Source organism: Pipistrellus kuhlii, unplaced genomic scaffold (assembly GCF_014108245.1).
Source record: "Pipistrellus kuhlii isolate mPipKuh1 unplaced genomic scaffold, mPipKuh1.p scaffold_m20_p_12, whole genome shotgun sequence".
Lineage (NCBI taxonomy): Eukaryota > Metazoa > Chordata > Mammalia > Chiroptera > Vespertilionidae > Pipistrellus > Pipistrellus kuhlii.
In genome coordinates, this window is record NW_023425427.1 from 30,144,780 (window position 1) to 30,158,507 (window position 13,728).

The following is a 13,728-nucleotide window of genomic DNA, read 5'->3' on the forward strand; positions in this document are numbered from 1 at the left end:
AGAGGAACCTATTTTTCCAATCTAGTAACAATTATTTCCATCCTAACCCTGGAACAAACATTATAAAACTTTCTTACTTCTTTTCACCCACTGTAAAGGAATGCAATGAGGGAATTGAATCTTTAGCTCAAACTGCAGTCATAAATAATAAAATATACATCACACAGTGATTAGAAACAGTAGCCTCAAAAAACTTATGAAGCATGTGAGTCGAAGATTACAGTTTATATCCTTCAGCTACCTGTATATAGCCGAATTTGATATTAATAGCACACTCCAAGTAAATTTTTCATGACCAGAGGCCACTCAATTTAATTTTTACATGTGTAAACATTTTTATATCATCACCATTTTATAAAACAAAGCTATCTGTTTAGGACAAAAAATTGGAAGAAATTCCAGATTTGAGTCCTCAGACTTAGTAAACTGTCACTTGCTACTATGTTAATAACATAGCACACAGCTATATAATAACACAGAGACAGATACATTTTATTATATACTAGAGGCTCATGGGGGAAGTCTCTCAGCCCAGCCTGCATGCTCTCACAATCCGGGACCCCTTGGGTAGGGTCCAGTCCCATCGCAGCATGGCTCTGTTTCCCTGGGCCTGAGGGCCGGAACCAAGAGGCAGTCCAATTGCAGCATGCGGGCAGGAGGAGGGACCAAAATTCCCAGATCGCAGCACGGAGGCAGGGGGAGGGACCAAGAGGCCAGTCTGATGGCAGCAATGCCCTGGTTCCCCAGAACTGAAGGTGGGGGGAGGGACCCAGAGGCCATTCCGAGGGCAGCATGGCTCAGTTCCCACAGCTCCCACCTGCCATCACACTGCGGGTAGCTGGGACCCAGGAATGACTTCCACCACACCGGCCAGGACCCTAGTCTGGTGTTCAGTGGTCCAGACATTTAGGGCGTGATGGCCCTGGCTCTTTAAATATTAAGGTTATAAAAGCAAAAATGAATAAAAGCACCTAATTGGAATTTGATCCTCCTTTCTAACTTACTTCAAGAATCACTATTTTTGTCTCTAATAACTAAGAACTTACCACCCATGGCCTTTTAGCTTCAAGCATTTCAATCAAATCTAAATGTCGTTTACGTTCATAGAACCTCTCCACATCTTGTTTATATCTTTCATTCCTCTGAACCATTTTCTCTAGATATTCTGTTTTCTCTTTGCATGAGGTCTAAAAGAAATATTTGTTTACACTATTAGTTTAACTGGAAAAAAAAAGACAACAGGTCAAATTTTTAAATAATAAAAAGTATATTTTATTTAACAAAATTTTACAGTAAAGAATTCCACAGAAGTTCTTAAAAACTATGTAAAATAGTCCTAGCCAGTTTTGCTCAATGGATAAAGCGTCAGACTGCAGACCAGAGCCCCAGCTCCTATTAGGGTCAAAGGCATGTACCTTGGTTGCAGGCTCCTCCCCCGCCTGGGCCCTGGTCAGGGTATGTGCAGGAGGCAACCAATCGATGTGTCATTCTCATATCCATGTTTCTGTCTTTCCCTCTCTCTTTCACTCTCACTAAAAATCAATGGGAAAATATCCTCAGGTAAGGATTAACGAACAAAACAACAACAAAAATAAAACTATGGAAAACATGCACATGTAAGCACTGGTCTAGGCACTATAATTTATTAGTCATGTGACTCTGAGAAAGCCCTGCCACCTCACTGAGCCTAGACTCTTCTTGCTTAAAGAGAAGAAAGTTAACTGCCTCATTCATCTCAAGGGTAGAAGCAGTTTACTTGCTTTGGGTAAAAGCTCATAAACTGTAAATTGATAAACAAATGAAAATATCAATGTTATAAATAGCCATGATGTAAGGACTTAGAAATGAGATGAAGAAAAGGTACTGCAAAATAACAAATACAAAGATGTACTTAGAATTTAGTATAATATATGCTTTTTTTCTTTCACATGACAGTAGGTAATTTCAGTGAGTGTTTCAGGTGGGAATATTAGATTGATTTGGGAATGGTAAAAAGAGATCTGAAGGTAAAATAATTACAACTCCTTTGGTCATTCACTCTGAATAAAGTGTAAGAAGAAAAATAATACTAAATTATAACAAAAACATATTATAAAGTATAAACAGTTACAGTACAAGAAAAAGCATTTATAAGATACTATCTTATTACAAAAACTTACAGAATTATTTTAGTTTATGGGCCCTGAGAAATGATTCATTAAATAAAACACCTTTACAAACAATATGCAAAAAGAGACATTTTAATTTGTTTTATTAAAGATGAAAAAATCAACACTTCTACTAAATGTATCGTTTTCTTACAAAGTCTACCCTCATACAACTGAAATAATTATTAGAACTGGCTGATTAGAGTCACTATATTAAAAACTGTATATGGTATTTGCTGCACTTATCCAAAGCTTACAAAATGCCTGGCACATAGCAGATAAATATTAAGTAAGAGAATAATACTGAAACTTCTGAGACAAAAATGCTTTGTACCACTATTATTAGTTCCTTAGAAATTCAATAACATATATTCGATGAAATGATAGTAAAAAATTTCAAACTTTACATTTCTATTCTCATTTTTTGTAACTTAATTCAATTAATGTTAGCAATACAATCCTGCATGAAAAAAAAAATCACAAATATAAGAATTTACTCAATGTATCAGAACTCACTTTTTCACATTTTGAGACACAGAAATCAACGAGGGGCAATTAAAATGAGTTGTCCATTTATAATTACCTCTAGTTGTTTTTCTTTTTCCCTGAAGTTTTTGAGTTCACAGTGATATTGATGCATTTCTGGAGGACCAATCGACTTCTCAGTAGCTTCAAGTAGTTCAATTTTACTGAGTTTTGCAAATTCTCCAACTTTATCCTAGAGCACAAAACTTAAATATTAGCAACTATTATCATTTATAAATATCTTCAAAATATTTTTCACTCAATGATCACACTTGTCAAGATGAAATAAGAGAAAAAAATATTTTGAGATGTGCTCTTAATATAAACTATGTCCTTTCATATATTATTCTTTAAAATAATAGAAATAAACTTAGGGTATAAACTATCATTTTTTTGAGAACCTTTAAAATTTTTCTGTGGACACCTTCTTATATCCTACACAAGAATAAACTCAAAATGGATTATAGACTTAAAAATGTTGAACTCAAAACCATAAAAATCCTAGAAGAAAATATAGGCAGTAAAATCTTGGACATTTCTTGTAGCAACATTTTTTTTGGTATATCGCCTTTGGCAAGGGAAACAAAAGAAAAAATAAACAAATGGGACTAAATTAAACTAAAAAGTTTTTGCACAGCAAAAGAAACCATCAACAAAATGAAAAGACAACCCACTGAATGGGAGAACATATTCAATGATACGTATGATAAGGGCTTAATATCCAAAATTTATAAAGAACTTCTAAAACTCAACCAAAAACAATCCAAGTAAAAATGGGCAAACGACTTGAATGGACATTTCTCCAAAGAGGACATACAGAAGGCCAATAGACACATATGAAAAGATGCTCAACATCGCTAATAATCAGAGAAATGAAAATTAAAACTACAATGAGATATCGCCTCACACCTATAAGAATGGCTTTCATCATTAAATCAACAAACAAGTTTTGGCGAGGATGTGGAGAAAAGGGAACCTTCTTGTGTTGTTGGTGAGAATGCAGTTGGTGGAAAGCAGTATGGAGCTATCACAAAAAATTAAAAATCAAACTGCCTTTTGACCTAGCTATTCCACTTCTGGGAATATATCCAAAAAAATCTGAAACACTAATTTGAACGAATATATGCACACTTAATTCACTGCAGCATTATTTATAACAGCCAAGATTTGGAAGCAACCAAGAGACCATCAGTTGATGAGTGAATAAAAAAAATTATGGTACAGTTACACAATGGAATATTACTCGGCCATAAAAAGAAGGAATTCTTACCTTCTGCAATAAGATGACTGGACCTAGAGATTATTATGCTAAGTGAAATAAGCCAGGCAGAGAAAGACAAATACCATATGATTTCACTTATACGTGGAATCTAATGAAATTAATAAACAAAATAGAGATACTCACAGACACAGAGAAGAGACAGACAGCTGTCAGAGGGGAAGGGAGTTAGGAGGCTGGCAAAAAAAGGTGAAGGGATTAAGAAACAAACAAAAACACACAAACTCATAGGCACAGGCAACAGTATGGTGATTACCAGAGGGAAAGGGGTGGGGAAGGAGGTAAAAGAGAAAGGGAGGATAAATGGTAATGAAAAGAGACTTGACTAGGGTTTGTGAATGCACAATATAATATACAGATGACATATTACAGAATTGTACTCTTTGAAACCTATACTATTTTATTAACCAATGTCACCCAATAAATTAAGTAAAAATTAAAAAATTCTATGTCAATATCTCCAGTTTCAGGGATTTTTATATATATAATAAGCTGTTTGGGATAAGAGAAAATAGTCAAAATGATCATCTACCACACATCAATTGGAATGTTAGAAGGTAAAAAAAGAGGCAATTTTAAACATCTTCTTTTGGAAATCACCTGACATCAGCTGATAAATGCTTTCAAATTTTAATTTTTACTTGATATAAACATGTAATCAAACCATCATTGTTTTTAAAGAAAAAAAAATGAATTATAATCCAGTTACTATTACCAGGAAGCAGTAAAGATAAAGTTAAAAGGCATCTCATTTTAGCATTTAACATGCATTAGCAAGATGTTTTATTTTTACAAAAAAAAATATATATATATATATATAAAGATGTTACAGGCATGCCTAAAGATTTAAGAATTTTAGTTTATCAAATATTTTATACAAAACCAATGATTAAGTTGTTTATTAATAAAAATTAACAAATAGATGTCTATAGCAATTCAACCTACTCTTTGTACTTAAAAATAATACAATTTTATTTCCTGTATAATGTTCCATAACTTAGACTATTAACTGAAATTTTCCAAATTACTAGAAATAAGATTAATACCTTAAAACAGTGATTTTCAATGAGTGTGCCCCACTGGTATACTGCAAGAATTTTTAAACATTTAATATCTGACTAAGTCAGGGGCACTTACCTCTTTCCCCCTAAAATTATTAAAAAAAAAAAATGACAACAGCCAATACAACAATAGCCGCACAGTGTGAATGAATCAAAATTTTCTCTATTTTTGTTGTCAGATTGGCAAAAAATATACTTTTTGGTGTGCCACAGAATTTTAGTAATTAATTTGTGTGTGTCTTGAGATGAAAAAGGTTTGTAAATTGCTGCTGTAAGAAACGAGATGCTACCTTTCTTACAAAGAACTGTTAGCATTAAGACTACTATGCTCAGTTTAAATAGTAATCTTTACATTCTTGTCTATATATATATAAAAGCCTAAGTGACTGAACGGGTCGCTATGATGCACACTGGGAAGATGCTCAATGCAGAGAGTTGCCCCCTGGTGGTCAGTGCACTCCCACAGTGGGAGCACTGCTCAGGTGACTTATGGGTCCCAGACACCAGGCTCATGGCTAGCAAGGGCAGCTGAGGCAGCATGAGCTTCTCCTGCCTCCACAGCAGCACTACCGAATGGCAGCCGTGGTAGGCACGGTGGGACTGGGATGAGCAGGAGCAGAGTGGTGCAGCACCAGACCAGGCCAGGCTGAGGGATCCCACCGGTGCACAAATCTGTGCACCAGGCCTCTAATATAGCATAAAAAGGAAACACTATATACAAAGCTTTCCTACCTTTACATTTAATTCTCCATACCTGAGGTAGAAACTGGCAAAGATTGCCCACTTGAATATTTAAGGCTGCAACTTGCTCTTCTACTACTTTCTGGGTTGTTGATTTTTTGTTGATGAACCAAAAGGACTGATTTTTTGCCACATCAATCTCACGAGTAATAATAAGATTTCCAGAACTCCTGAACCTAGTTAAAAAATAATTTTAAAACATTTACATTCAAAATGCATACATTATTTCAGAAATAAAATTTTCAAGATACTCTTGCACCAAAGGTTGCTGAAAAGGATTATTATAATAATTTTTATTTCTTTTGATATTTTTATCCATCTAGAGAAGAAAACTTTGACATTTTATTAGTATTAATACATAATTTAGTATTTTTTTCAATATTCAAAATTATTTAAACTTAAAATAAAATTGAAATAAGTTTTAATACTAATTCCCAAACACTGCCAGAGGATTCACATATCTGGTTATCATTATGCTACTATCCAATCAGATTGCAATTAAAAATGGGTTGGTATATAAAAGCATGTAACAGTCAAACCTTGAAAATCCCTCTACTTGGGAAATGTATGAATTAAACCAATTCTTGAATATGCATTTCAGACATCAAAACTAGCCTGTCCATGGCTTCTCTTCATTATGTACCCCACTACAAATTCAGAGGGGACTATATCACATGGCTATCTAGGGACATTAAACGATAAAGAACCTAAAAGAAGGGTATTTACTTATTCTTGCTTTTAGGAATATTACTGCACCATACTTCCCATCTATTCATTCATCTTCACTGGGAATCAGCAGCATGTGGTAAAAAGGCAAATTATTAGTCTCCAATAGCTATATGACAATTTACAAACATTGTATTGTATATATAGATTATCCTATAATCAGAACTCTCCAAATAGTAAGATTTTAGGACTTAAAAAATGTTGTTTTAAACTTTCACTTCCAGCAAAATGAATAATAAAGTAGACTTTTTAAAATCATCTTGCTACAAACACAACAAAAATTGACAGATAAAATATCTTCATAAATGCACTTATGAGTTAGCATGAAAGAAATGAGTTCTGGTCAAAATCCCAAGTAGGAACCCAAGAGTGAAAAAAAAATGAAGTGGGTTTTCACCCTGAGGGCATCTGGCAAAAGAGTAATTTTGCACATTCATGATCTTACAGTAAAGGGGTGTTGCAAATACAGCGCAGAGCTACAATGGTAGACAGTCTAATTAAAACCATCCCCCAAAGGCTATATATCCTCTGTGTAAGTGCAAACTAGAAATACTCCTTCACTACCACCCGGGCACCAAGGTGCCTGTCTTAAACTATGGCTTGAACTGTGAAACAAGCAAAAAAAAAACACAAACAACCTCCCCCAAAAGTTACTAACAAGTCAGTCTCAAACAGAAATGCACCTTGAAGTTAAATGACATGCCTACAGAGGTTAAAAAAACCCTCATGCTGAAAATTCTATATATTGATTCAAAGTGTCCAATGGTCTGTGACGGAAATTAATAAAAATTCTTTCTGTAGGAATCTACCTGAATCCTCAAAGAATTAACACAGATAAAGGAGCATCTCACTGGCTCACTGGAAAAACACACACCAAAGCATCAAGAGTTAAGAACTAGCAGAAATATTATAGTAGAAAGTAGAATTACATTGGAATTAATGAACTCCAGAATAAAATATATATGTTTATGGTATTTTAAGAAAATACTGAAAATATAAGCAGTAAACAAGAAGATCTAAGAAAAAAACCCACACTACTCAAAGACATAAAAAGAAGAAAAATGTGAAAGCTGTTAAGAGATATGGATGACAGACTAAGAAAGTCTAACATCTGTTTAATGAGTTCTACAAATGAGGGAAGACAGAATGGGTCATAGGCAATATTTGAAGATTTTATAAACAGATAAAATTTCCAAATCACAGGCTGAAGAATCTCATTAAGTCTCAAACAAAATAAATAAAAAATAAACCTACAGATATTTACATTATGATTCAGTAACAGTAGCAAAATTATAGTTATGAAGTAGCAACAAAAGTAATTTTATGGTTGGGGGTCACCACAACATGAGGAACTGTATTAAAGGGTCTTAGCATTAAAAAGGTTGAGAACCACTGCTCTAGAACCAATAAACCAAGTGGCAAGTTCACAGCACATCCAACCAGGTCCACAAACAACAACAGCTGAAAGTGGATTCAGCTGGCACCAGAACCCCACTAAAGGTACTCCCACTCCATGGAGTCAGTCCCCACAAAACAACTTGTCTGCTGTAGTCAAGGTGAACAGTCAGAATCAGTCAGCATGGACAATCCCACCCACTGATGTGCCAACAGCAATCAAGGCTCACCTACAAAAGGAAGACACACATATATAAGGGACACTCCTGGAGCAAAGGGCTCAGATGAACAGGGAGACTGTGCCACTGGGCCTCATAGGACACCTACAACACAAGACCTCTGCACAGACTGGGAAATGTAGATCTACCTAACACATACACACACATACAGGGAATCAGCCAAAATGAAGAGACAAAAAAAATATCCAAATGAAAGAACAGGACAAAACTGCAGAAGAAGAACTAAATGAAATGGAGTCAAACAATCTACCAGATAAAGAGTTAAAAACAAAACAAAACGGTTTATAAGGATGCTCAATAAACTTGGGGGGGCGGGGGGAATAGATGAACTCAGTGAGAACCTCAACAAAGATATAGAAGCTATTAAGAATACATCTGAAAGATAAGGTAGCGGAAAACACCAAACCAGAACAGCAGAAAGATAAAAGAATTTTTAAAAATAAGGACAGTTAAAGGAACTCTAGGACAACATCAAATGTTACAGCAACTGCATCATAGAAGAACCAGAAGGAGATAAGAAAGAGCAAGGGATTGAAAACCTATTTGAACAAATAATGAGAATAAAATGCAATGGAGTTAAGAAAGGTAGAAAACTTCCCTATTCTGACAAAGGAAACAGACTTACAAGTCCAGAAAGCACAGAGTCTCAAACAAGATAGCAAACTCAAAGAAGTCCATACCAAGACACATCGCAATTAAAATCCCCAAAACTGAAGACAAAGAGAGAATTATAAAACTATCAAGAGAAAAGCAATTAGCTACATATAAGGGAGCTCATATAAGACTATCAGCTGCAAAAACCTACAACAAAGATTACTCAGCAAAGATATCACTGGAATTGAAGGAGAGAAAAGAGATTCCCAGATAAGAAAAAGAAAAAAGGAGTTCATTACTACTAAACCAGTATTACAGAAAATGTTGAAGGGACTTCTTTAAGCAGAAAAGATAAAAAATATGATTAAAAATATAAGAAAAAATCATTGAAAAAATTAAATTCATAGTAAAGGCAGCAGATTAGCCAACTATAAACCTACTACAAAGGTCAAAAGACAAAAGTAGAAAGATCACGTGTAATTACAATAAGTTAACAGATACACAAATGCACAAAAGAAGTTAAAAAAAATGACAAAACATAAATCTGGGCAGAATGAATAAAAAATTTTAGTAGCTTTAGAATATGTTCAAAATTAAGCTGCCATCAACTTAAAAACATCCAAATGGCAATAACTACAAACCTATCAACAATTATTTTAAATGTAAATGCACTAAATGCTCCAATCACCTACTTATGAAATTAAATTAGTATTAAAAAAACCTCCCTACAAACAAAAACTACAAACCAGATGGCTTCACAGGTGAATTTTACCAAATATTCAAAGAATGAATATCTATCTATCCTCAAACTATTAAAAAAAAAAAAAAATCGAAGTGAAGGATGCAAACTCATTTTAGAAGGTCCACATTACCATGATACCAAAATCAGACAAAGACACTATAAAAAAGAGAAAAATTACAGGCTAATATCCCTAATGAACAAAAATGTAAAACTCCTCAACAAAATATTAACAAACCAAATTCAGAAATACATTAAAAAGATCACACACCATGATCAAGTAAAGTTTATTCTCTGGATACAAGGTTGGTTCAATATTCCCAAATCAATTATAATGTGATATACCACATAAACAAAATGAAGAATAAAAATAATTTGGTATCAATAGATGAAGAAAAGGCATTTGACAAAATCCAACATGCATTTATGGCAAAAACTTCCAGCAAACTGGGAACAGAGGAAATATACCTTAACATAATAACAGCTATATTTGACAAATACACAACAAATATCAGAAGTCAACCCAGTTGACACCTTGATCTTGGACTTTAACCTCCAGAATTGTGAGAAAATAAATTTCTGTTGTTTGAGCCACTCTGTGGTCCTATGGCAGCCCTTGCCAATTAATTCACTGGGTGAATTTTGAATGTGTTGCAGTCCAACAAGACCTGGCACAGAGCTTGTGTATAGGTACAACTGTGAGTAAATCCATGCCCCAGGTACCATGCTCCGAATGTCTTGGTCATTTGGAGGTGTTCCCTGTGAGCTGACCTCCACCCTCCCTCCTGAGTCTCTTCTCCAGCTCTTCCTGCTACAATATCACTTATCCTTATGAATCCCAGAGATGGGAGTTCCTCTAAGTGGCATAAAGGTGGTGGCCAGGACATGAACAACACACCAGGAGGATCTAATCATGGAACAATTGCAAGACCTATGTAACAGGGAGGAGGGAGTTTCATGAAGGCAGATTTCTCAGATGTTGTCATGATGATATCACCAAGCCAAACAGTAGCATCCAGCTCAGCGCGTGAAAAAACCCTGACCTAGAGGATTCTTGGGTGAAGAAAAACATTTTAGCCTGCTTGAAGTACCTTTGGTTACCTCAAATTGGCCCAGGTTTTCAGGCTTGGCATCATGCGACCACTCCTTTTTTTTGCAGGGCTGCCTGAGTTTGTGTTCACACAATTTCTGAGCTGGACTCTCAGGAGGCAGGAGCTATGAGGGAGGCTGAGGAGTGAGGGGGCAAGGACTTTGACTAGGAATGCGTTTTCTCCTGGCCACTAAGGTGGCGATCATTCATCATGGGTAAGGTGAGTTAGAAGTTGCCAGGCCCAGAGGGGCTCAAAGTACGTCCGAAGCTCCCATGGCACAGATATCCACAGTGGGATACCTCTGAAGGCTGAAGTACCCAATTTCTCACACAGGCCTGGTTGTGACTCTTGCTTTGTTACTCTGATTGAGAGGGCTAGAGCAAGTTACTTCAAATCTGAGTGACAACTTCCTCATTTATAAAATGGAGATAATGATACTAATTTCACAGAGTGGCTGCATGGATTAAGTGAAAAAACTATGCAAAGCATTTGACACATTTAAAAGGTCTTAAAAATAACAGCTGCTAAAACAAGCAAACAAATACAAAGAAAAATAACAGCTGCTATTATTTCATACAGCTTGGTTCTACTCAAAGCAATGCAAGAGTTTCTTTCCAAAAAGCACAAAAATGTATGTTTTCATTGTTAATACTCGATCAAACTTTGATGTGTCTCTGCATAAAAGAGCATTGGGGGTTGGAGGGAGAATGGTCTAATGGTCATTTACTGCATATATTATTCTTATAGAATTGCAAACAGAATTGTGATATCTGAATCTCTGAATCACTCAAGGAAATTGAGTCACACGAGAGTTGAGGGGGCAATGTCTCATGTTTAAAATGGATAAAACTATGCTTTCTTATTTCTCTGTCTTGTTAATGTTTAGATAGATGACACCAGATGAGGCAACCATTGAAGGTCTCAGGGCACTGCACTGACCTCTCAATGAGCCTTGTAGATACCCAGGATGTTAGTGTGGAAAGGAATCCAACGTTCCCTACTTGCAAGAAATCAAGAGATAGAGGAAGTAAAGGCAGTCAGCCAAAGCCATGCAGGCAACGCCAAGGTACAGAGATACCTCCAAGACATTACCAGGAGGTTTGTGAAAAAATGAAAACAGCCCTAAATGGTTTGGCCCAGTGGATAGAGTCGGCCTGCAGACTGGTCAAGGGCATGTACCTTGGTTGCAGGCACATCCCCAGTGGGGAGTGTGTAGGATGCAGCTGATGGATGTTTCTCTTTCATTGATGTTTCTAACTCTCTATCCCTCTCCCATCCTCTCTGTAAAAAAAAATCAATAAAATATATTTAAAAAACAATAAAAAAATGAAAACAAAAGACAACAAAAACCAGCCTTGCTGGCAGCCAAACTATGATGTATTCAACTGAACACAGACAATGCCCACTGAATAGAAACAATGTACTACAAGGATCCTCCATATCCATCTACATTTCAACAAGACAGAGAGGGCGCCACTCTGAAATCAAAAATGAGACTAAACATTTCCCTTTCCAACTCACAGGAATCCTGCTCCCCTATTAATGCTATCTACAGACCCCATTTTCATCTTCCTGCCTATTAGATCATTATGGATAAATAATGAATAATTAACTATCAAATTATGGAGACCTGATCATCTAATTGCCCACACCCTTTTTTCAACAAACTGCAATCCAGAACAGCCCCTGCTTTCCAAATCCTTTCTTAGTCTCACCAACACAAGCCCAGATCTTCTAAGAGGTCCCGCTCAACTCCTAGTACTGGGATGCCCTGGGTTTCTCTGGAGACTTTCTTCCCCTGCTGCAGTGAGCCAAATAAACCTAACTTAAAAAAGTATTTGGGAAGTGGAACTAAATACTGAGAGGAAAATTTTAACCTTAACAAAAGATTAAAAATTAGTACAAAAAAAAAAAATCCATTTAAAGAAATCAGAAAAAGAGCAAAGAAACCAAAGGTTTAAAGAAAAATTAATAAAGATGATAGTAGAAATTAATGAAATAGAAAACAATTATATAAGACAGAAACAAATGTCCCAGTTCGCATGACTCAGTGATTGAGGATCAACCTTTTAGGAAATCACAGTTTGATTCTCAGTCAGGGCACATGCCTGGGTTGAAGGCTCAATCCCCAGTGGGGAGCATGCAGGTGGCAGCAGTCAATGATTCCTCTCATCATAGATGTTTCTATCTCTCTCTCCATCTCCCTTCCTCTCTCCGAAATAAAAAAAAAGAAAAAAAAGAAAGGGCTGCCAAATGTGGTAAACTGATAACATCTAAGCTCGAGGAAAAAAATACTCCAATGAATTATTGATCTGTCATGAAGAAGGATATGAAAAATGGAGACTGAGGTGCCAAATACTTGCTATGCATGAGATTCACTAAATTATTAACAGCAGTTATTTCTAGAAGTAAGGGTTATTTCGAGAAGGCCTTCATTTTCAACTTTATACACTTTTATGTTGCATTCAACAAGCATTACTTTCAAAATCAGCCAGCACACACAGACAACTTAAATTTTAAAAAATACTGCAACTTAAAATTAAATGTTCAACGATGAATATATTTCTATTTCATTATCTCCCATAAACTTATAATTTCCTTAACTATTTTTCCAAAAGAAAATTCTTATAATTTAGGTTTTAAAGATGCATTAAAAAAAACCTTATCTGGATTAAGTATTCTAGAAATTTTCCAATATTTATATCATAATATTATATTACTAGAGGCCCGGTGCACAAAATTCATGCATGGGAGGAGAGGTTCCCTCAGCCTAGCCTGCACCCTCTCCAATCTGGGACACCTCGGGGAATGTCGGAAACCGGCAGTCAGGCATCCCTCTCATAATCCAAGACCGCTGGCTACTAACTGCTCACCTGCCTGCCTCTCCCCTCCCCCTACCGGCCTGGTCACTCCTCACTGCCCCCCCCATCACCCCTTACTGTCTCCCCCTCACTCCACCCCCCTCTGCCAGCCTGGTCGCCCCTCACTGCACCCCTGCCAGCCTGGTCACCCTGAAATGCCCCCCCTGCTGGCCTGGTTGCCCCCACCTGCTCCCTCATCAGCCTGGTCGCTCCCAACTGCTCTCCCTCTGCCAGCCTGGTCACTCCTCACTGCACCCCTGCCAGCCTGGTCGCCCCCAACTGCTGGCCTGGTTGCCTCACACTGCCTGCTGTTTAGTTGTTCGTCCAGTT

At 36.4% G+C, this 13,728-nt stretch overlaps 1 protein-coding gene across 10 annotated transcripts in view; it reads right to left on the minus strand.

The window, feature by feature from the left end:
- Positions 1-13,728, minus strand: part of SMC5 (structural maintenance of chromosomes 5) — a 77,795-nt gene that overhangs the window by 49,977 nt on the left and 14,090 nt on the right. For 6 of the 10 annotated variants that reach the window (XM_036433832.2, XM_036433831.2, XM_036433830.2 and 3 more), the window contains 3 exons: positions 5,767-5,929; positions 2,731-2,865; positions 1,047-1,187 (listed from right to left, as the gene is read on the minus strand). In XM_036433832.2, the coding sequence (XP_036289725.1) occupies positions 1,047-1,187; positions 2,731-2,865; positions 5,767-5,929 (439 nt within the window). Of the gene's footprint in view, positions 1-1,046; positions 1,188-2,730; positions 2,866-5,766; positions 5,930-6,479; positions 6,553-13,728 lie in introns of all 10 variants that reach the window. The other 4 variants (XM_036433835.2, XM_045580132.1, XM_036433834.2 and 1 more) reach the window with 4 other exon arrangements.